The sequence below is a fragment of the Xiphias gladius genome, chromosome 15, assembly GCF_016859285.1.
Source record: "Xiphias gladius isolate SHS-SW01 ecotype Sanya breed wild chromosome 15, ASM1685928v1, whole genome shotgun sequence".
Classification (NCBI taxonomy): Eukaryota; Metazoa; Chordata; class Actinopteri; order Istiophoriformes; family Xiphiidae; genus Xiphias; species Xiphias gladius.
Genome location: NC_053414.1, coordinates 2,750,601 through 2,772,464, shown reverse-complemented (window position 1 = coordinate 2,772,464; position 21,864 = coordinate 2,750,601). Strand labels below are relative to the sequence as shown.

Here is a 21,864-nt window from a genome sequence, read left to right as displayed (position 1 = left end):
TGCGATGCAGTCACGGGATTACGGGCGGGGGGGCTGGGGCAGACTGTTAGCCCGGGTCCATCGCTTGTTAGCTAACAAGCTAGCCATTAAACCACCCGAGAGTCCGCAGACTGAAGAGTAGAGACAGAGCTCGAACCAGGCACCCCCACTAGGAGTTCAGGACAGGTACGCCTCCCAGCAACTGCTGGTCAACAAATAGCTCCACCGCTAACTGCAGCCAAAACCACAATATCACCTTTTACATTTCTGTTTCAGATGCGGCTTAGACATCAGACAGACCTGGAGCTTTTAGGAAGGTCTTTTTATTCATTTTTTAACGGAGCTGGGCTAACAGTTTCCCCCTGCTTCCAGTCTTTGTGCTAAGCTAGGCTAATCACCTGTCCGATCTCCGTGCTTGATGCACAGACTTGAAATTCATGTCAGTGCTCCTTTATCACTCTGGATTAGAAAATAAACTAGTGTAATTCCCAAAGTGATCCAGTTGTTCCCTTAGTAAAAACAGATCCGTGAGCAATACCCCTCGATAACTAAATGTCCCGCGGCACAAGGCGGGAGGGACTGAGCGCACCGGCTAGCGTGGCGTTAGCTGAAGACCAGGATGGAGGACACCTGTGGACGGATCAAGCATTTCACCGGATGTGTCGGCGAGAGAGTAAGAGACGATGCGCGAGAGCGCGTACATCACGCTAATAGTTTGGACTGTTCCCGTGTGTCGTGTATTGTGTTATTTAGATAAAAATCTGGCTAAAAACACCAGACACCGTTAGCGGTGCCGTTGTTCTTCCATTAAACAGCTTGGTCCGTGTTTCTTGGATAACTGGCCAGTCTCAGATGCCGTGACTTCATGTTCGGATGTGTCCCCCAGCAGAATATATATACATATATATGTGTGTGTGTGAGTGTGTGTACATATTTATATTTATATTTAAGACAAATTAGAATATGTAGGGCTCAGTGAGTCCTTCAGAATAAAAGCACGAGGGCTACTTTGCGGAGCTGCCACGCTGAAACTGACCTTCAGCAACAGGTAAACATCTGTGATGAAGAGGAAAGACAGAAATGTGGGAAAGGAGGGACAACAGGTAGACTTCTGTTGCAGGAGGATGACGGTTTATTTTTCCTTTGAAGGATGCGGCCGCTGTTATTCTACATGTTTGCTATCGTCAGCTCATCTCACGTTCAGACACACACCAACGGTGTGTTGGTTTGTCTCCTCCGCCTGCGGCTCCGGGCTCCGAGCCCCTCGGTTCCTGCCCACGTCTGGGACAACAGTGCGGCTCAGAGGACGAAGCTACGTCGGGCTGCAGACTCACACACGCGGTGCTGGTTGGTAGGAGGCGCTCGGCGTCGGTTCAGAACATCCCCAGATGTTCCAGAGCTTTCGGACCTTCTGTCCTCGTCTCCAGACACGGGGCTGATCGCAGGCTGCGAGTGCCGCACTTCCTGTCAGCTTTGTGTCCTAACTGCTTTTTTCTCCCTTTGCTGGTTTGTGTTTTCTTGAAGTGCTGGATTCCTTTCGCCAAACCGGATCCGTTCACTTGGTTCTGTTACGACGTCTCAGTGCTTGAACCTCGCGGATTTGTCAGGTATCGAACCGAGGAGCAGAAAGCGTCTTCGAGAATAAACCAATAGACAGAACCAGGAGCGACAACTGCGGCTCAAAGTGAACTTGAATATTCCAACTTCACACTGGCGGAGGAAATACTTATTACTACCAGCACTTCGGTCCGAGCAACCCCGTGCAGTAAAAATACTCCATTACAAGTGTAAGTCCTGCATTGAAGACGCTACGCATCGTTAAAGCACGTGTTTCCGGCAAAATGCTCCTCAAGTGTCAAAAGTAAAAGTACACGAGGCAGATAAACGAGCCCCGAGTCATTGATTACATATTGGATCAATAGATTCTCATTACTAACGTATCCTAATGTGTGAGTTACATTTTGCTGTTAGAGTTGGTCGAGGTGGAGATAATTTTTATTATTTTACACACTTCGGTAGTTTAATCTACGGCGATTAATCATATTATAATATATATTATCGATTATATAATGAATCATATCGGATGATCAAATGTTTTCCATGTTACATCTTGACTCTAGAAATAAAGTAACTTGAACCTGTAGCTGCCAAATAAAAAAGGACAATATTCTCCTCTGAACCGTAGAAGTACAAAGCGGCATGAAATGGAAATACTCAAGTAAAGCACCCGAGTAAATGTACTTAGTTACTTTCCACTACTGCGTTTCTGTGACGGTACAGACTTAACGAGCGGATGCCGCGGGGACACGTGCGTGAACCCTCTGTCTAATTGACTTGACTTTGAGCTGCGAGGCCTGAAACCTCCGACCGTTGGCGCGACCCGCAGAGCCGCGAACCCGCCACCTCCGCCGGGGGTTCTGCTCCACGGCCATGGCGTGCCGCCGTTAGGCGAGCGCGAGGACAGGTTGGCCCACAGGGGGGCAGAGGAAACCCGGACGGACTCTACGTCCCGCCTCGGGGCAGAAACCGCTCTGTGCTGAGACGGACGACGGTAGGAAACCGAGGCGCAGTGACGTGGGCCAGAGCTTCCGCCACACGTCACAGACGCCGCTCGAGGCTCGGTGACGTCGGACGTGACCTCTCTTCCTGTGATCCGTCGGCAGGCTGCGCGTGAAGGCGCCTCAGCGCGAGCCCTCCGACGTCCGCGCTCTGTCCGGACCCGAGAAGCCTTCACACGCAGCGAAGCCGATGTTGCGCGTGCCGCTCCGCTCGACGTTAAGTCCACTTTCCAGACCGGGTCACCGGACTAAAGCATCGAGTGTTAGCGCTGCTCTCTCCCCGAGCAAACATCTTATTGTCCCGGGCAAATAATCTCGTGACTTTCTCACTTACACTTTGTGTTGGGAAAGGAAAAAGAAGAGACCGTCCTCCCCCGGCACGCACGAGCTTCACCGGACACTCTCGGCCGTAAACGCATCACATTCCTCCGCTGATTTTAATGGAGGCTTCCGGAACTCTGCAGCTTGATCAGGGACGAACGAACCACAACCCGTTGAAGCACATGTCGCCCTCATACTCAGCAGGGCTCCACGGCGGCTCTTGCCCCGGGACGCCCTCTTTGCCGGGTCGGTCCGTTCAGTTCTCCGTCCACGGCCCAGCTCCAGGGCTGGAATAACCTCCTAGGGGGCCCGGGGCCCCAGGTCGGTTTTCGGGCCCCTATTACCCTCCGGCAAGCAGCCGGCCAGTAGTAACCAGTCCAACTTTGATCAGTTCTGAACCATTTATGTCCCTTTCTAAAGCAAAAATACCCCAAATTCACTGGATCCAGCTTCTGAAGGGCGGATATCTGCCAGTTTCCCGGTTTTCTACGACAGTGAACTCGACATTCTTTGAAAAAATGTTTTCTTTACTGTTGGTCAGACAAAATGAAGCCAGCGGAATTCGTTAATTTAGGCTTTAGGGAATAAGGACGGGCCTTCGTCACAATTTTCTGATATTTTATATACCGAGCAATCAATCACTTATTAGAGAAAATAACCGTCAGATGCATCGATGATGAAAATACGTGTTGGCTGCAGCCTCACCCTTCTCCGGTGGCGGAGTAACACGACCGTAGCCGAGGTTTTCCGTCTGTTCGTTACTCAACAGACAAAAAACCATTAAAACAATTGGATAAAACGCATTTTTTTCTACAAACGAGCTCAAACAGTCGAAGTCTTTAAACTAGATTTTGACAGAGTCCCCCTACGAGACCAGATGGAGGATCTACAGTAAGGACCAGCTGTTTCCGATAAATTTGTGATCAATAAAAACACGTGGACATAAACGGAGTAGGGCTTTGGGGGCCCCCTGGGTCTGGGGCTCCGGGCCCACTGAGCCCGGCTGGTAACGCAGCCTTGATGCGGTTACAGTTTGAGGATCCAGTGTCGGTTATTGTGAAAAAGGGTCCTCGCCTCCATAGACGAGCTTCGGTTATCGCCGCCTCCTCCTCCTCCCCCTCCTCCTCGCTCTCTCGCTCTCTCGCTCCCTCCCTCTCTCTCTCTCTCCCTCCCTCTCTCTCTCTCTCTCTCCTCACTACCGCTCTCGGTGCTCTCTCTCTCCCCCTCTGCGGCTCTCTCTGCTGCCGCTGCGGTGAATCTCTCCCCCGCTGTCAGTGACGGTGCAGTCGAACAGCCGGTGGTCGGTGTCGCCACTACCAGAATTCAGAAATCCCGCTGACCCGTTCATTCGGCTCCGACTCACTCCCCCGGCAGCTGTTCGACCCCCGGCGGCAAAATGGTGAGGACCAATGTTTTTCTTCATTTTTAAAAAGCTGTTATTAAACGCGATCTTTTGGATCCAGCGTCTGCTGCCGCGGCTCTCTGTTAGCCGTCGTTAGCCACCGTTAGCGCAGCGCTGAATTCAGAAAAGCGCAAGGCGTTTGCGGCCGTGGGTTTATGACATTGTGGGTCAGGTGTTGTGTTATTCGTGCTTATTCTAAGTGTCGCACTCTCACGCAGCCTAACAAAGTAACTCAGATGCGTGGTTTGGTAGAAAATAGCCTCAATGCTAGCTGGTGCAGTGGTAGAGAGACACTGTGGTCTGTTAGCAGGCTAGCGATTAGCTGGAGGTGCGTCAGGTGCGCAGCAGTAACGACGGAAATGTAGCAGCGTGGCGATCAAAATAAAAGCTTAAAAATTTCAAAAAATCAAGGTAGTTTTCACTGTTGATTACCTGGTTTGGTCCCGTGATTAACCGTTTAGTTTTGAAGTAGTTAGAAAAAAGTTAAATAAAAGCGTTCCTATGTCTTGTTTTGACCGACCAACAGCCTAAAATTCAAATATATTTAATTTACAGTCACACACAACAGCGAGAAGCAGCACATCATCTCGTTTGAGAAGCCGGAAAAAGAGAGTGGTTCCTGAAGTATTCACTGAAACGACGACTGGTTATCAGAGTTGTTGCAGATTCACTTTCCGCTGATCGGTTAATTCGTTAGTCGACTATTTGATCCAGCTAGACGATGAACATTGAGGACACTATATTTGATGTTAAGAGATTGTTCAGGTTAACGTTTCTAGTGGTGTTCCCACAAACAAAAGACTGTTTTTATTGCGTTGCAGAATTAGTTATGAAGCAGGCAACTGTTCCTTTACCGTCTTTTCAGCAGTTACACTCGCATGTATAAACATTCAAATCTAACTAAATGAAAATTTGAAAACGATTTCAGGATTAAAACACTTCAACAAAAAAAAACACCCAGACAACATTTTTAACTCCACTTGTATTCAGTGGACACGTAAGAGACGTAATCTGCGCTTGACAGTATATGTGAGCTGCTGTACTCATAATTGAAACTCCCCATTCATGTGACATTGGCAGGAACCAGTTGATTGTAACTGCCTCTTTACCAGTGGTTGTTTACACTGTACAACTGACAGGTGTTCTCCAGGAGGAGTTTTATTTTGAAAAAGATGACCAGAACTGTTGTATAGTGTCGTGTGATAGATGACAGGTTTTCCAGTACACTGGAGCTCAGATGTCTCAGCTGGTGTCAAAGTCAAGTCATCTGAGATTGTGTAAAAAAAGGGACAATAGCTATCCCAGCATTGAAGTGTCCCGTGGGAACAGTTTCACACCGGAGCACCTTTTCTCTCAGTTCCGGCCCAGCGTCGTTCTCCCCTCCAGACTGAGCCTCCAGAGCGTGACCGGCTTGGTGTTTCAGTTCGTACGAGGAACGCCGAGCTTTTACTGAATGGTATCATCAGCCGGCCCAGTGAGGGTCGGGGGCTGTGTGACAGTAAAGTTAAGACGAGCTTTAGTCGCCTCTTTTCTCACAACTGTCCTGGTGATAAAATACGCGTTTTATCGGCAGCGGCCCAGGAATGACTGCTGGTAAAGATGGAGTGTTTATTTTATCAGACAATGTCCAGACCATGGGACTGTCTGTCCCACGGCTCAACACATGCTCAACAGTTGTGTCGTTTGCCGACTGAAACAGGGGAAAGGCTGTTTATTAGGCGTTATAGTTTGGATGGTGACCTGGACAAAGAGCCACGTCATTTTCACCTGCATTTTGAGATTTTGGTTGCGTTAGTGTGACTTTAGCGTAAAGCCAAGTTAAGCTTTTCACATCAGCGTGGATGTGAGGGGCTGTGTAGTGTAAATTTTGTCCAAATCTCTCCATGTCCATGAGACAAATCACACTGGGTGTGATATAAACATAGGCTCGTGTATGTCTGCTCTTCGGTTTCCTGTCAGTCTCTACTTTTAACTAACAAAAAAGGGCCACAGTGAAATTAAAAAGAAACAACTAGGTGCATTTTCCTGTAGTTAATCTGACAGTTGATGCGTCAGAGCAGGGCGAGCTGCAGTTTGAGATTCCTTTCAGACGCTGCTGCATCACCAGCAGCTTTACTGTCATGTAGGCTGTAAAATGTCACTCACAGAATCTGGTGGGTAAACTGATCCGAGGAGGGGGTACCCTCCATCATCCTAAATATACAGGCACATGTTTAATCTGAGGTCAGATTCAATAACTCATTCTCTTCTTGTTGCTCTGTGAGTAGATGAAGACAGGACTGAGTGAATGACCTGAGTAGTTTACCTGCTTAGCTGCCTGGACTTGCGATGCAGATGTTTTCGTTTAAATTTTAACGTATTTAACTTCAGTGTGTTTGAACAGGCTTCTTTAAACAGCCGCACAGGGTCGGGGGTGTTGACAACACCTTGTGCTGCATGATTGACAGGAACAAATTTATCACGGAAGAGACATGTCTCTAACTCGAACTTAAACACCAAGGGACTTTAAAGGGCTCCGGGTGCCGACGTGCACCGCTGCCCCGATGGAATAAACCGGGGAAAAGTGCAGGTTCATTTGACTGAGTGGACAGTTTTGGCCTGTGATCAGAAAAAGAAGAAACATAGAGAAAATATGATAGCTGTAGGTAAAGGTAATAGGTTTAATGTCCCGCTGTTGAGTTATCACGATCATAGACCAGCCGTTTATCCTAATTCAGTGGTTCCCAAGTTGAGGGAGTCGCAGATGAAAAGGAGGGAAAAAAGACTCTTCAACTCAACGCACAACAGCACCCAAACAGAACCCAAGTTTAATGCAGCTGGGTGGGCCACCTAAATATTAATGTTTGACAATATAGTTGTTAGTTTTCACTTTTACAACTGGTAGAAGATGGATACGTTATGAAATCCACAGGAGGAAAAAAGTACAGAAGGAAATTTTTATAGAAACGGTCTCTTTTTGAAATGTTGTCAGACGACGGGCTGCAACAGAAATCTGCATGTTGAGTTCACCGAGGAGGGAGGAGGAACGTTTGAGCTCAACAAGCAAAGAAATTAAATCAACTCTTCGTTCAGCCTCAGTCAGACTCAAAATCAATCAAACAGACTCAATCAAACAGAATAGTTGCATCTGGAATTAAAGGAATGGAGGAAAACAGAACAGCCTTTTTGGAACGAGTTTGCTTTTTGGCTGTAATTTGCAGAAAATGAAGTGAGATCAAGATCCAAACCACAGAGTCTCCCTCAATGATCAGATATTTCACTTTAGATTACAGAGCTGAAATTATTCATTGATCAGTCGTCTGACAAAAAAAGGTAACTATTTTGATAATCAATTCATCATTAATCATTAAAGTGGCTATGAGAGATATTTTCATAACAATGTTAAAATAACAATGTTCAGATATCTGTGGTCGTGATGAACCTACAGAGAATTATCAGCTGAGCCTGCAGCTCCCCTCGGCTTTACCGAGCTTTACGCTGAGTCTCAGCTCATTGTTTATCCGTCCAGACCACAGCTTTACCGTTCTGGCTCACTCTCTTCACTGTCACCGCTCGTCGTTTTCGGCCGCAGCAGGCAGCTGTTTTCAGAGAAACAGCTGTAAAAAGCCACTGTCCGCTACCTGCTCAGCAGCAAACAGCAGACAGACCCAGTCAGAGAGCAGCTGGTGAACATGGTGGAGCATTTAGCAGCTAAAGAGCCAGATGTTTCCCTCAGGAGCTGGTGGAGACCAAAACCAGAGCTAAAAGAGAGGGGAGTACTGGACCTAGATTCATCAGGTGACACAGACACCAGATCCAGATGAAGGATCATGTTGCTCTGTGGGTGTGGAAATAAACAACTATTTGCTAGCAAGGTCAACATATCAACTTAAAAGTTGATAAGTCAGTGGTGTGCTCACTACTTGTTTCTGATGAGGACAAGTGGACAGAACATCAGTTTAAAGTCATGAGCTCATTCAGGTTTAAAGTCTTTTTTTTTTTTTTTTTTTTTTCCAGCCAATCATTTTCTAGTTCCAGCTTCTAGATTGTGAGTATTTTCTGCTTTTCTATGTCTTACGTGATAGAACACGTAATATTATTAGGATTTAAGACTTGGGACAGAACAAAAAACCTGATGACCTCACTTGGGCTCTAGGAAATTGTGGTAATCATTTTTTTTAAAAATCATGTCATAGACCACAAGATTAATCAGTTCATCAAGAAAACAATGGACAGATACAGTAATCATTAGTTGCAGCCCCACTCCAGCAAGCTGTTCATAATTAACTAGCCTTTCTGAAATCTGATGTAGTTTGAACCTTTTTTCAAATATCCTGTTAACTCCAACACACACATCTAATGGAGTCACTATATCCCTGCGTCAGTTGTTTGAATAATAACATTTTCAATGTCATGTTTTGTTTTGTTTTTTTGGCAAGTGACTTTAATTGCCATCTGTCAAGGCATTTTCGCTCCAAAACATGGTACAGGTCGGGAAGTGAGCCATCTCAGTATTCACCAAGTCAGCGGTGATAAACAGCATCCCAGACGAGATTATGGTTGAGAAGTGCTGGAAGGCTGTATAAACCTCACGTTACCCGTTTACGTGATTTAGAGTTAGTGTGGCGCTGGTCGCCAGTTGAGGAGGAGAGCTGCGGCCTCCTTCAGTTTCTGAGGGTCCCAGAGCGACGAGGCAAATCAAGGCGGCACGTTGGCCTCATTTTCAGATCCGGCGGAGTCCAGATCACTCTGTCGCTCTCATGCATAATAGAGAGCACCAAGGATTGGCTAAGAACAGGACACAGAAAAATGCTAATTCATATTTTTTGCATTTGAGTTGATCATTTTACAGATTTTTCATAAACGTTAGCTACTCAGGGCAATAAATCAGGTCATTCACTCAGTCCTGTCTTCATCTACTCGCAGAGCAACAAGAAGAGAATGAGTTATTGAATCTGACCTCAGATTAAACATGTGCCTGTATATTTAGGATGATGGAGGGTACCCCCTCCTCGGATCAGTTTACCCACCAGATTCTGTGAGTGACATTTTACGGCCTACATGACAGTAAAGCTGCTGGTGCTGCAGCAGCGTCTGAAAGGAATCTCAAACTGCAGCTCGCCCTGCTCTGACGCATCAACTGTCAGATTTCTCCCGGTCCATGCTGAACTGATATATTCGTAAAAATGTTAGCTCACCTAACATCAGTGGTACGTGTTGTGAAGTAGCGATGGGCTTCAGGCACCTCTCCACAGGCCCAAAACCCAGCTCTGCAGTTCACACTGAGACTGAGAGGAGACCACAGTCCTGCTCCACTTTCTTTTATACAAAATATTTTGGCCATCAGCAATTAACTGCAGAGATTTTCTTTTTCTTTCTTTTTCTTTTTTTAATCATATGTCTGAATCCTGAACACGTGTTTCATTGTCAGTCTTTTCTCTTTTTCAGGGAAATGAAGCCAGTTATCCCCTGGAAATGTGCTCGCACTGTAAGTATCAGTAAATGTCACTTCACCAGACGGCATTAGATGAAACATTGTCAGTGCAAGTTACAAACATTTGCAGCTTTCCCTGACTGTTTAGTAACCTAGTGTATGGTTAGACTTCATTATTTTTTTAGTTTCATGTGTAAAGAGTATCTATGTTAGCATCTTAGATTTAAATAAATCATTTGGAGAGAAAACACTTCTTCCGTATCTTAACGGAAGCATTTTCTTAGCTGAGCTGAGCTGAACCTTGTGTTCTCATACCAGTAAACACAACAGCGTTTGGACGCGGGGCAACGTAAACATTAGATTAGATTATCACTTTTAAATATCCGTGTATTTTTTCAGTGAGAACTGGTGAAACCCAAAACGGTGAGTCATACGAGTGTTTGGTTTTTTTTTTTTGTTAAAATACCTCATTTTAAGCGTAAAGATATTCTTCCACAAAACTTTTTTATTTATGCAACAAAATGAAACCTGTTGAACATCAAATGCATCAGTGCGTAATGTCGTCAGAGAGGTGAAATATAGTAACAACTGGAAACACTTTCTTCAAGTGCCCCTATTTAGCATTCATAAGTAGAGTACAAACATTTATTAAATTGTTTATAACACATTTGAATGCAGTTTTAAACAGTTTTAAGGACGTTTTAAGTCCTTAAGAATGTACAGTATTTAATATTATTGCATTTGCATTTCTTTATCTGTTTATACACAATATAGTCATAGTTGTTGCCACATACATTAATAAACACTTGCATCTGCTTACAGCCATTATTAAATGTTTATATACTGCCTATCAATGCTAAACAGTGGTACTTAAATTAAAGTTCAGGCTAAAAACTTTGCTGGAATCAAATGTTTGAATTCACAAAAGGATGTTTCACTGAGGAAGTATCTGATTAATAGAAAAGATTAAAAAACCAAACCTTCACTGTCAACTGTCAATACTAGACAGGTTGTGATGCTTGATGCACAGACACCATACGAACAGAAATCAAAAAGTATTGTGGTTCAACATCCTGCACTATTGGAGGAGTGATCATCAGGGGAAAAGGCAGACGTAGAGAACAGGCGATGACTTCACAGTGACTTTGGGACACCTTACGGAGGTGAACTGTTGTGATCGAGGCTTTAGTTGGATGTGAACATCACCGTGTGCTGCACCTCCTCCTGCAGACCCCTGCCGGCAGCCTGACACAGACTCCCAACACACTGAGGCTAAAAATGCCCCATGGCTCTATAAAGGTCAGTTTCAGGGTTGCTGGGAGAGCCTCGTTTATTTTTAGTCACAGCAATATCTCAGTTTTAATTAGTTGGCCCCTTTGCTCTGACCCCAGCTCCAGAGAGGAAAGCTGTCTTCTTAATTAGAAATAAAGGCCCTAAAACGTATGTGAACCTACTTTTCGAGTAGCATTCACTTCTAGAGGATGGGTAGTGTAAGCTGAACTTGGGTCGCAAAATCATGTCAGCTGTTGCTGGTGTCTGATAGATTTGAGTGGGTGGAAGGTTTGGGGGGCCTAGGTCCTAACGAGCAGTTAGGAAAGGTGTCAAAAACTGGGGGAAGCTTCGGCTGGGGGAGGTGTTTAGATTCATGACCTGTGTACTTTCTGTGCACGCCTCCGCACTCGGAAACCCTGACTCTCATGGTGCCTTTTGATTCCCAGAAACAGCTTAGTCTTTTCTTGAGCCGATTGGTCTGGAAAGTTGATACCAAATATTTGGTTTTCTAATATTCGAGTAAGACCAAACCCTGTTGTGTGACCTCGGCAAGGGCTCTTACAGGTGTTTGTGTCACTGCAGCTGATTATGGGGTCTTGCCTTGTACAAAAAGTCATAGCTGGACACTAACTCCACATTAGCAGCACTCAGGGTCTCAATTCTCACCAGACCTCACTGGTGTGTTTGGGTTAACGAGCTGAAACGGGGGGAGGTGAGCAGCAGGGTTCACTCTGGCTCACCTGTGCTGTATTTCCCCAGTGAACTGCTGGACTTCGCCTGCTCAGGGGTAGTTATAGGATTTCCCCAACACCAGGGCTGTAGTCTTCCCCGTCGACTGGTTGGTTGATATGCTCCTGTCCGACCGAACTAGGTGGGTGGGGGGGTCCATTTCCCATTTCACAACTCAACCACCAACATTGTAGATCATCTAAAAACAAGAAACTAGCTTGTCTTTGTTAGGATGCTCCGTCAACTCTCCTGTTTAATGCCTGAGGCTTTGAGTGTATATTCCTCAGTAGTTATTGTGCTGGGATCACCAGTTGATGTAGTTTTATTTTCAGAGATCATATGAATATGGGCAGGTGCATGGTGGTCGGCTCAGAGTCTGTTGTTATCCTTTCAGTATAAAATAATTAGGTTAAAATGAATTAATTTTTTTGTTTTGTTTATTTATGATCAATTTAAGCTAATAAAGCTAAATTGTGGCCGACAAAGTTTAATTCACAATACAGTTTAATTATTTGTTTAAACAGACAGAATGATGACTTTTCCATTGAGTATAAAATGTGATATTAGGCAAAGTAATTTGGAGTTATGCCATATTTCAGTGGGAATTGGGATACTTGCACCAAGCTGAGCTGTGAGCAGCTATGACCATTTCAGCTGTGCTGGAAGGCTGAAGTTGTCATTCACAGGGCTTCATAGCAGGTAAAAGGCACTGTTCGCCTTGATGATGTGATGGATATGTGGTGGTTTCCACGAAACAGGGTAAGAGACGGCTCATTGTGGTTGCCTCTGCTCGTACAATTTCTTGCTGCAATGTTCAGAACTGATCCGCTGACTAAATAGCATTGAAAATTTTCCATCTCTTATTGTGTAGACTAATTTTTATTGAAGAGTAGCACTGCTTCTCTTCAATAAAACAACTTCAGCTTACTTGGTTACAAAAACATAATGTATTTCCTCTAGCCGCTTCACAATAAAAGCCCTCCCAAGGGTCACAGTTGAAACGGAGAAAATAGAATGTAATGTTGCTGTAGGAAGTGACTAGTAAATAGAAATAAAACCATGAAAAGAGTGAAACGAAACTCCACAACACAGAAATTTAGCAAGAAGTTACAAAGTTCCTGACTATAACGGGCCTGTGGGAAAAAAGCCAGTCATTGTAACCTATTCCACGTGTCGGTAGGAAATGTAGAGAGTGAAACTTCCCACCTGAGTAGAGCTGAAGTTTTGTGTTACTGCTGACTGCTCAAACAGTAACTATGATCAACTGTACTTACCAGGGTTTAGTTGGGTTCTTGAGAAAGATCTGATGGTCTCAGTTTAATTTTCTTTCAGAGAGAAACAGACTCGTCTGGATCGCAGCTCGGTTGTTGCTCTGACAGACTTTCAGTTTCAGTTTTGGAGTGTGACGTTGACGCCCTCCTGTCTGTCCAGTGTTGCTCCTCCTCAAACTGCAGCTCTGTTTGTCAGGTTTTGTCCCCTCCCTCCGATTTACACAGTTATTGTGAGACGGCAGGGTTTTTCTGATTAACATGGAGCAAAGGTGATACTACACCACACAGGTGGGAGGAGTAAGGTATGTGAATGGCAGTTACTGCCGATCCCCGGGGGATCAAGTTCTTGTCATCCTACTTCCATAGTAATAATCCTGGTCTACAGGTACTGAGAAGTGTTTCTGTTATTTAGCCTCATTGATATAAATGGGGTGGACAATGTGATAGTTACTTACCCTTTCAAAATTAATGAATTATTATTAATATTTTAAGATATACCGTCCCATAGCACCTCAGCCTGGTGAAATGTTGGGAGGGTATTAAGGTATGAGTACATAGATACCACCCAAGCCTACGCTGGGTGACTGTGGGTTTGGTGTTTGGAGTGTTCGCCGCTTGAATGGACAAAACAATCTGGGCCCAAGGTCATCTTACTGGGTTGTTCTGTAGCTTCTGACCGTACCACATGGACTTCATCGGCAGATGGGGTTTGATCAGTTGTCATGCAGGAATTCAGTCTTTCCATTCTTCTGAGCACTTTTAGGAGCTAAAAGTTCACCCTGAAACTCATAGTTGTTATATCGGGGGCCTTATGTTAAAGTTTACGTATGAGTTTAACATGTGGCAGGAGGAGTGGTCTGGCATTTGGCCTACCCCCATCAGTCACCCGACCCTCTGCATGTTTGTCCCAGGTGTCTCTCCCTTACAGCCCTCAAAGCCTGCCAAGAAGAAGTAAGTATAGGTCGACCCAGTGCTGATGATTCAAGTGTAGGACATCGTGTTGATTTTGCTTAAAGCTGCGGGAATCATATGGTCAGTCTGAAGTCAAAGAGTTATAATCCTTAAGATTTTCATGAAATTAAAAGCCTTTTTATACTTTTTATGGTCGGCATAAATAGACCTTTAATGTATTTAAATTCTGTAATTATCTTTCTGACCATGATCGCTCATCAAAATACGCGACTACAAAACAAATTGCTTTGTCAGCGAATTAGCTGCAGATTTTACGACGGGGTATCTGGGCCGTTGTAGGTTCAATCAATCGATCGATCAATCATTCAGTAAATAAATAAATACAGAATAGTTTAATATTTAATTAGATGTACAAATGATGGAGCCGGGGGAGGGGGTTGTTATTCTGAGAAAAGAGTCAGACTTTACGAGATTAAAGTCGTAAAATTTTGAACCACATGGCGTCACTGTGCGAGGAATGATCAACCTCATCACATCACAGATGTTGCCGCTTGCCGTGTATTATGCCTGCGGTGAATCTTCAGTCTCTTTCGATCCGAGTTCCCGCTGGATGGCCGTTAAGAGGACCCTCACTGTGCCACGTTTGCTTGTGAACCCAACAAAGCCGGCATCGCGACGCCCTCCGCTGCCGGCTTGTGGGTGGAACAACATTTATATCGTCCCTAGTCTCAGCAATAATTCACAGTCATCAAGAGACTTTCTCCCACTTGTAGGTTTTTCTGGGGCGGGGGAAACCGGATCTTAATTTTTCAAGAAGTGCATTTTATTTGTGTTTTCACTGGGCTGTCAGGAGTGTTTGGTGCTTGGCAACAGTGCAGTAACTGCAGGTGTGTTGTTCCTTTGTGTTTGGATCCATCTAGTGGTCGTTCTTTGTCGTAACAGCAGCGCGGCGGGGAGTGGTGGATTGGCGGTCAGACATGCAGGAGACTTAAAATGAACTGCACTCAAGTTTGAACTCTGAAAAGCATTAGCAAACAAAGGTCATTGTTATTTCTTATGCAGAACTTCAAGAAGTGTACCTAAAATACCAGAATCACATTTCGCTTGCTGGAAAATGGTCTGGAAACGAGACATTCGGAGGCCACGGCAACTGCACACCACACAAAATGTTACAGTTAACTCTGAGCCTGGGGATTCGCTTCTTGTATCTACGACAGTCCGAGGATTTTTTATAGACAAAACAATTACAACCGCTCACGTTGCACCGTCGAACTGCAGACGGACTGACAGGTTTGTCTGAGGTCAGGGAGAAGTCTCGACATGTAACCGTGAGCATGGTGGTGAGTTTTGAGACGATCGATAAGTAAAACCTGCAGTTTTTGGGTTTGGGATTCTGAGTAGTGGAACCCGTCTAAAGAGAAGCCGTGCATCCATCACATTTACCATCGTTTGAGCTTTGATGGATTTTCTGGAAATTTGGTCAAATTTGGATGAAATCTGGGTTACACTTTATAATACGTTGTACCGTGTAATTTAATTGCATGAATCAGGTGGTAATAAGAGACTTATTGGTTCCTGATGGAACTATAATGTAGGTTGAAGGGAAGACAACGACTGGACATTTAGAGGAAAGGAGAAATAAATTAAACTCTGAATGTTTCTGTAAATACTGTGAACCTACAGGAACAGTACTGGAAACCAAACTGAAGTTTGGAAACGTGGTGTCAACGACTTCTTACTGTGTAACTGAAGAGTAGCGAGAGGAAACAGCCCACAGACCTTTTTCTGACTGTGGAATGTAAAACAGAAATTGAACTTTGAGTCGTAGACGTAATCGCAGTGTGAAGGAGAAAATACGATATAACTGCAGGGATTTATCATCACGTCTCCCACTTCTCTCTGGGAACCGGAATAAAGACCAGCGGAGAAATGGGTTAAAACTATTGAAAGTTTGCTCCCGGCAGGCAGGTGGCTCCTGCAGCTACGCCGGAGCGGAAAACAAACGCACCTTTGTCGGACGCAGCTGTGGAAAGAAAAACTACCACGTGATAAAGCGCTGTAATAAACCAACATGCAGATGTTGGTGGATCCACCACGGCTCATCTTTAATGTTTGAAGAGGAACAGAGTCCTTATCGTTTTAATTGTTTTACATTCCACAGTAAGAAAAAACAGTCGTTGACACCACGTTTCCAAACTTCAGTTTGGTTTCCAGTGCTGTTCCTGTAGGTTCACAGTATTTACAGAAACACTCTTCCAATGCACCCACAATGAAATTACACTGTAAATCACAGTCCATGTGATCAAGCATTACCATAATCAAACGACTGTCATTCCTACATCTTCCCATCTGAACATATTCGCTAAGAGGTTCCATATTTTTTCAAATATTTTGTTTATTTAAAAATAATTGGACTTTTTTTCCCCCCCACTTTTCTCCTCAGACCGAAATTTTTCAGATTTTTTTTTTTTTTTTTTTTTTAAATATTTAATTTGACAGGTTAAATTATTATCTCCATGAGCCAACAGGTTACAAACACAACACGGCCCCCACCTCCAAGGTGTCCAGTTGATTCGTGGTCATCAGCAGAGTGATTAGTGTTGAAAGAGGTGTCACATGACCCGGTGTTTAGAGCTTAGAGCGAGGCACCAGGAGGTCCAGTAGCTCAGGGTTCACTGTAACTGGTGCAGTGCGGACCAGCGGCACTGAACAATCATGGCCAGTAGAAACAAGAAACCAGGTGAGTTTGGTCGTGTGTCCGGGAGAAACTGTTTCTGAAGGCAGCACAGGAAGGAAACGAGACACAGGTGGACGACGGGTGTTTCAACATCCGTGTGTCCTGAACTTCGCAGGTAGAAGTTTCGCCCACACTCAGCGTTCACACAACATCGTCCAAACGCTCTCCTCCTGTTGTGCTGAAACTCAACGCGTTCGTTTCAGTGGCGCCCTCTCTGTAATACACAAAAGCTGTAAAATCTCTCTCTCTCTCATTCCAGTTGATGCTGATGAGATTAAGAGGCTGGGGAAGAGATTTAAGAAACTCGACCTAGATAACTCCGGGTCCCTGAGCGTGGAGGAGTTTATGTCCTTACCAGAGCTCCAGCAGAATCCGCTCGTGCAGCGGGTTATCGACATATTCGACACCGACGGAAACGGGGAAGTCGACTTTCAAGGTAAGCAAATCATTCAAAGGACTGTTTCCCTCCTCACTCCTCTCCTGTTTTTTTTTTTTTATTTTTCTTTTTTTAAATTTGAAGTTTGTTCCTGGGATGGTTTTCTCCACCTGAGAGATTTTACTATTCAGTCCTAAAAGTGACCTGGTGGCATCAAATAAATGGTATGATACTATGCTGCTGATCTGTCTTCTTTTTAAACCACTGAATAGTTATTTTGTGTAAACAGCAGCCTTAGGGGATTTACTGGTGTAATGGATGTTGCTGCTCTAACAGCACACGTAATAAAACGCAGAGCACAGACAGATCCTTAAACAAAGCTGATATCCAGCGCACAGGGTCTGACATTCTGTGCCAACACGTGACGAGAATGAAAGCAGTGATTTTAACCTGATTAGAATATCTTGCCCACAGATTTCTGCAACTTCGGAGGGACCGCACTTCTGTAAAAATTGAAAATATTTTTCTTGACAGCTGTTGAACATTTGTCTGTCATTAATTTCAATGCTTGTTATTGAAGAAAAAAAAAAGGTTCCGCACAGCGGTCAAAAAACTGAAGCTTTTTTTTTTAATGCAACCAAATGCATGAAATTGTGGCCATTTGCCTGAACCCTGAAACCAACATGTATCTGGTGTGTTTTGCTTGAAGCTGATTCTACCACTTTGTGATTTCTAAGCAAACGTCCGCGTTGGCCGATGTCAGCTGCCGAACCACAAAACATCGGTTAGTCGGAAAAAATCTAAAACCATTTTTTAAGACAAATTGGTTTTTCCAGGAATTCATATCAGATTTAATGAACAGCAGACAAATGCTGACTGTAAAGAAACGTTTATGAATGTTACGGCACTGAAAAGATGTTTTTCAGACCTGGAAAAGTCGTTTTCCGATTAAAAGCCTTTTCAGGTTTGTCACAGTCTTGCAAACCTCGGTGAAGCAGGCAGCCTTGTTTTACATTCTACTGTTTTTTTCTTTTGAAATGAGCACTGCTGAATTTCCATTTATATCAGGATAGAAAACGTCTTTGTCGATGTGGGAGACAGACAGGTCAACCTGTCCTAAAAATAAAGTCCCTCCAGTCTTCCGGGGCAAATTCTGAACGATTGATTTCGTGTAGCTTGACGATCTTCAGTTATTATCTTTGGGAAAAGTACATTTACAAATGTTTTATTTTAACTGCAGTTTGAATTGATGTTTTGTTTTTTTTTGTTTTTTTGGCAGAGTTCATTGAAGGAGTCTCCCAGTTCAGTGTCAAAGGTGATAAGGAGCAGAAGTTGCGTTGTAAGTGTCCACCGCTCATCCGTTACTGCATCTGCACATCTCTGGTGCCCCTTTCGTGATGATTGAACTCACACCAGTATCATAAACACAGGACTGCCTTCGACCAATCTCCTTTAAATCAGGCAATGAAACTCTGACAGGTTTCATGAGCAAAGGATCACTGAACAAGCTCAGCACAAACATGATCGTCTTAACTGTATTTAAGATAAAACATCAGCGCTGCATTTCCTAACTGTCAGCTGTTAAACCTTTAGATACACCTTTTATCCACAAGGAAGCAGCACAGTCAGCTGCGTCAGCCAGATTTGGGGTTTTAACAGAAACTGACGTCCAAGTTCTAGCCTCACCGTGACGTCACGTCTCCTCAACATCTAGAATGCCGTGGGATTGTTTTAGGTTGTACACTTTGATAAAAAACGATATTCCACATGAACATCCGTATGTATTGTAGACTGATCCCTTTTCAGTATCAAGAGCTGAATTTCACTGTTGGATTAAGGTCGGTAGCTTTGACCCAAACAAACCTTAGAAGTAAAGACTGACATCATTCCTCCGTGTCGTGTCTTTGACCTCAGTTGCCTTCAGGATCTACGACATGGACAAAGACGGCTACATATCCAACGGAGAGCTCTTCCAGGTCCTCAAGATGATGGTGGGCAACAACCTGAAGGACACGCAGCTTCAGCAGATCGTTGACAAAACCATCATCAACGCAGACAAAGACGGCGACGGCAGGATATCCTTCGAAGAATTCTGTGCGGTAAGTGGCGACGATTCAGCTCCACCCCCTGTGTTCTGACCACAGAGCTTCAGACTGAAAACCATTTTAGCTCTGGTTTTGGTCTCCATCAGCTCCTGAGGGAAACATCTGGCTCTTCAGCTGCTAAAAGCTCCACCAGCTGGTCTCTGGCTGAGCGGGTAGGGGACGGTGGCTTTATCAGAGCGTAGGTGATGAAAACAGCTGGGCTGGGATTTCTGGCGAGACTTCATCTACTTCCAAGGTGCAAGGAGGAAGGAAACAGTGGGAAGAGGTCGAACTACAGCGACGCTTAGTTTAGAGAACAACTTTATTGTGAGACCGGGATGAAGGTCGCAAGCTGGAACGTGTTGGCGTCAAAATACACTTGTTCTTCTTACCGCAGGTGTTGCCGGAGTTTCGGCCTCTTCCCGCTGAAAGCCTGCTCCTGCTGGAAACGCCTCGGTGTAAAGTGTTGAGGTTGAACCAAAACTAGGAGCTAAAAGAGCCTAGAGTGTGTGGGTTCGACACTAGTGACACCTTCCACTTTACACAGTCGTTCAGCTCAGTATTAATATAAATAAGACCGGGAGTCTACAGGGACGCAGAGCGAAGCATTAGGTTCTAAAGTGACCGACAAAGACGAGGCTGTTTGGTCACAAAGCAGCTGCTTCCCCCCACAAACCGCAACAAATCGGCAGAGGCACCAGAGACGAGCCGGGCGAACCTCGTCTTTTGAAAAGGGGACAGCCTGAGTCCCGACCGCAGCGGTGGTGGCGTGAGAGACCAACCCTGGCTGACGATCGGTGCTCCGCTCCTTCTCAGTGAGATTTAGATCTGTTAACGGTTAGAAACGATGTGTGACCTCACCTCCTCTGTGTCCTCCAGGTCGTCGGTGGACTGGACATTCACAAGAAGATGGTGGTGGACGTCTGACACCTTTTCTTTTTTCTCTTCCTCCATTTACTGAAGATCTGCTTGAAGGCGTTGTCCAGCAAAACGTGTTGCCTGTTTTCAAAGGAAGTATTTTGTCTGTGAAACCCCCCCATCCCCCACCCCACGCCCCCGCCCCCGCCCCCACCCCCGTCCTCCCAGGATCCTTCTGAAGCCAAACGTTTACCGGGTGTTACTGAACGGGAACTCTCAGTGACTCGACGTCGCAGTTTAACAGCTGACGGACGGCTTTTAACGTGGCGCGAGCGTTTCGGTGTGGTGGGGGTAAGCTGGAGTCTGTGTGTATGTGTACTGGATGTTTTACTGGTTTTCAAGGTATGTGGGGTTTTTTATATTTATTTTGGTGTCATCTGTTTTTTGGTTTGTTTTGTTTTTTGTTTGTTCTTTTGGAGAAAAAAAGAGAAGAATCCAGACTGTAGCGGACGAGTGTGGTCAGCTGACATGTTATTTAAATTCAGAACAACGCAAACAGCATGAAGTGCCAACAAGAATTTCCGGACTCGCAGGAGAGCCTCTGTGTGTTAGTGGTGTTCGCCGTTTTAGTCAGTGCGTTTATCCTACTGGAGTATTGCTTTGCTATGACTTGGACTTAATCAACAGCTTCTCATACAGTCGGGGGGGCACCGCATGTTTTTAACAACAGACTTTGACGGACTTGTGTTTGTAGGCACTTTTGTGTTATTAAGCACCAAACTGGTTGTAACAACTTAAACGTAACTCTTAAAACTTAACGTAAGTACAGCGCTGCAATTAGCGATTATTCTCTCGATTAATCGATCAGTTCATCTGTCAAAAAAACGACTGTAATCCAATGTCTTGTTTGGTCCACAAGCCAAAAACATTGTTTTCTGAGACAGAAAAGGAAGAAAAGAGCTTTTTCACAGGATTTCTTGCTTTAAAAAAAAAGAAAAAGAAACGATTATCAAAACAGTTGCCAGTAACTTTCCTTACGATGGACTAATCGATTGATCGATTGATGGTCGCAGCTCTACTGCCGCGTCATGTCAGGGACACCTACTGTTGATCTGATAAAACTGCTTCACACGCGCGTTTGTAGAGGAGTCTTGGTTGGTTGGTTCAACCAGGACGAGACTCCTGAACAGACTCAGACAAAACCCTCAGCTTCGTGGAAAAAGAAATGCTTTCATATTTTCTGTACATTTGAAGGGAATTTAACAGGAAATTCAGGCTGCTGGAGGCAACCGGCAGGACTCACTCAGCATATTCCTTTGCTTTTACATCTAATGACATTTAGTAAAATAGTTTGAGCAGACAAGCTTCGCCTTTAGAGGTACAACTGACTGTAAGTGGTTTTCTGATCTACCCTGGGCTCTGTACTCATCTGGATCTGTGTGTTTGCTGGGTGTTCTTGAGGATGCAAAGCTGAGGGGCTGTTTCTTTTTAAAAACAACAAAGACTCGGAGGGAATCAACGACAGCAGCAAAATGGACGTCAAACTGCTGTAGTCGGTTCACACCGAAGGACCCCGATGCTCTGCAAAAGACCGTGATACCTGAAGCCGAAGACCTGTGACGCTCTCGCCTGGGGGCCAGAAGGCAGGAGGTTTACCAGGCTGGCCCCAGAAAGTTTGATGAAATGAGCGAAATGTTTTGCCAACGCAAACGATCTATTGCGGCGCATGTTAGGTGACACGGCGGCGATGGTATCGGTGGTTACGTTTGACCACTTGCACTGACAACGCAGCATCTTCTGCGTGGTAGAACGTCAGCGTTTTTATGGTTGTACGGTAAAATAAAAGGTAAAGTCTGCAGTTTGTGGTGCATGTTTAATAGTTAGAAATGATAGAAACTTTCACCCTAAACTTAAACGAAATACTTAGCTATTAGCTGTAATCCTTTCACATC

The 21,864-nt window shown here is 44.7% G+C and overlaps 1 protein-coding gene across 2 annotated transcripts; it reads left to right on the top strand.

The window, feature by feature from the left end:
- The first annotated feature begins 64 nt into the window (after nt 1-64).
- ppp3r1b (protein phosphatase 3 (formerly 2B), regulatory s1ubunit B, alpha isoform, b) lies at nt 65-20,107 on the top strand. Of its 2 annotated transcripts, none has more exons than XM_040144985.1 (6): nt 65-652; nt 9,688-9,727; nt 16,854-17,030; nt 18,250-18,309; nt 18,885-19,069; nt 19,934-20,107. In XM_040144985.1, exons 1-6 carry the CDS (start codon nt 599-601, stop codon nt 19,979-19,981), a joined length of 564 nt encoding a protein of 187 aa, XP_040000919.1. In that variant the 5' UTR covers nt 65-598; the 3' UTR covers nt 19,982-20,107. The 2 variants fall into 2 exon arrangements, with proteins under 2 accessions (XP_040000919.1, XP_040000920.1); XM_040144986.1 differs by lacking the exon at nt 65-652 and adding an exon at nt 4,075-4,257.
- Nucleotides 20,108-21,864: the final 1,757 nt, after the last annotated feature.

Coding starts and splice junctions, on each gene's coding strand:
- ppp3r1b (XM_040144985.1), top strand. CDS start 599: ATGGAGGACACCTGTGGACGGATCAAGCATTTCACCGGATGTGTCGGC. Junction 653..9,687: donor CCGGATGTGTCGGCGAGAGA/GTAAGAGACGAT, acceptor TCTCTTTTTCAG/GGAAATGAAGCCAGTTATCC. Junction 19,070..19,933: donor CCTTCGAAGAATTCTGTGCG/GTAAGTGGCGAC, acceptor TGTGTCCTCCAG/GTCGTCGGTGGACTGGACAT.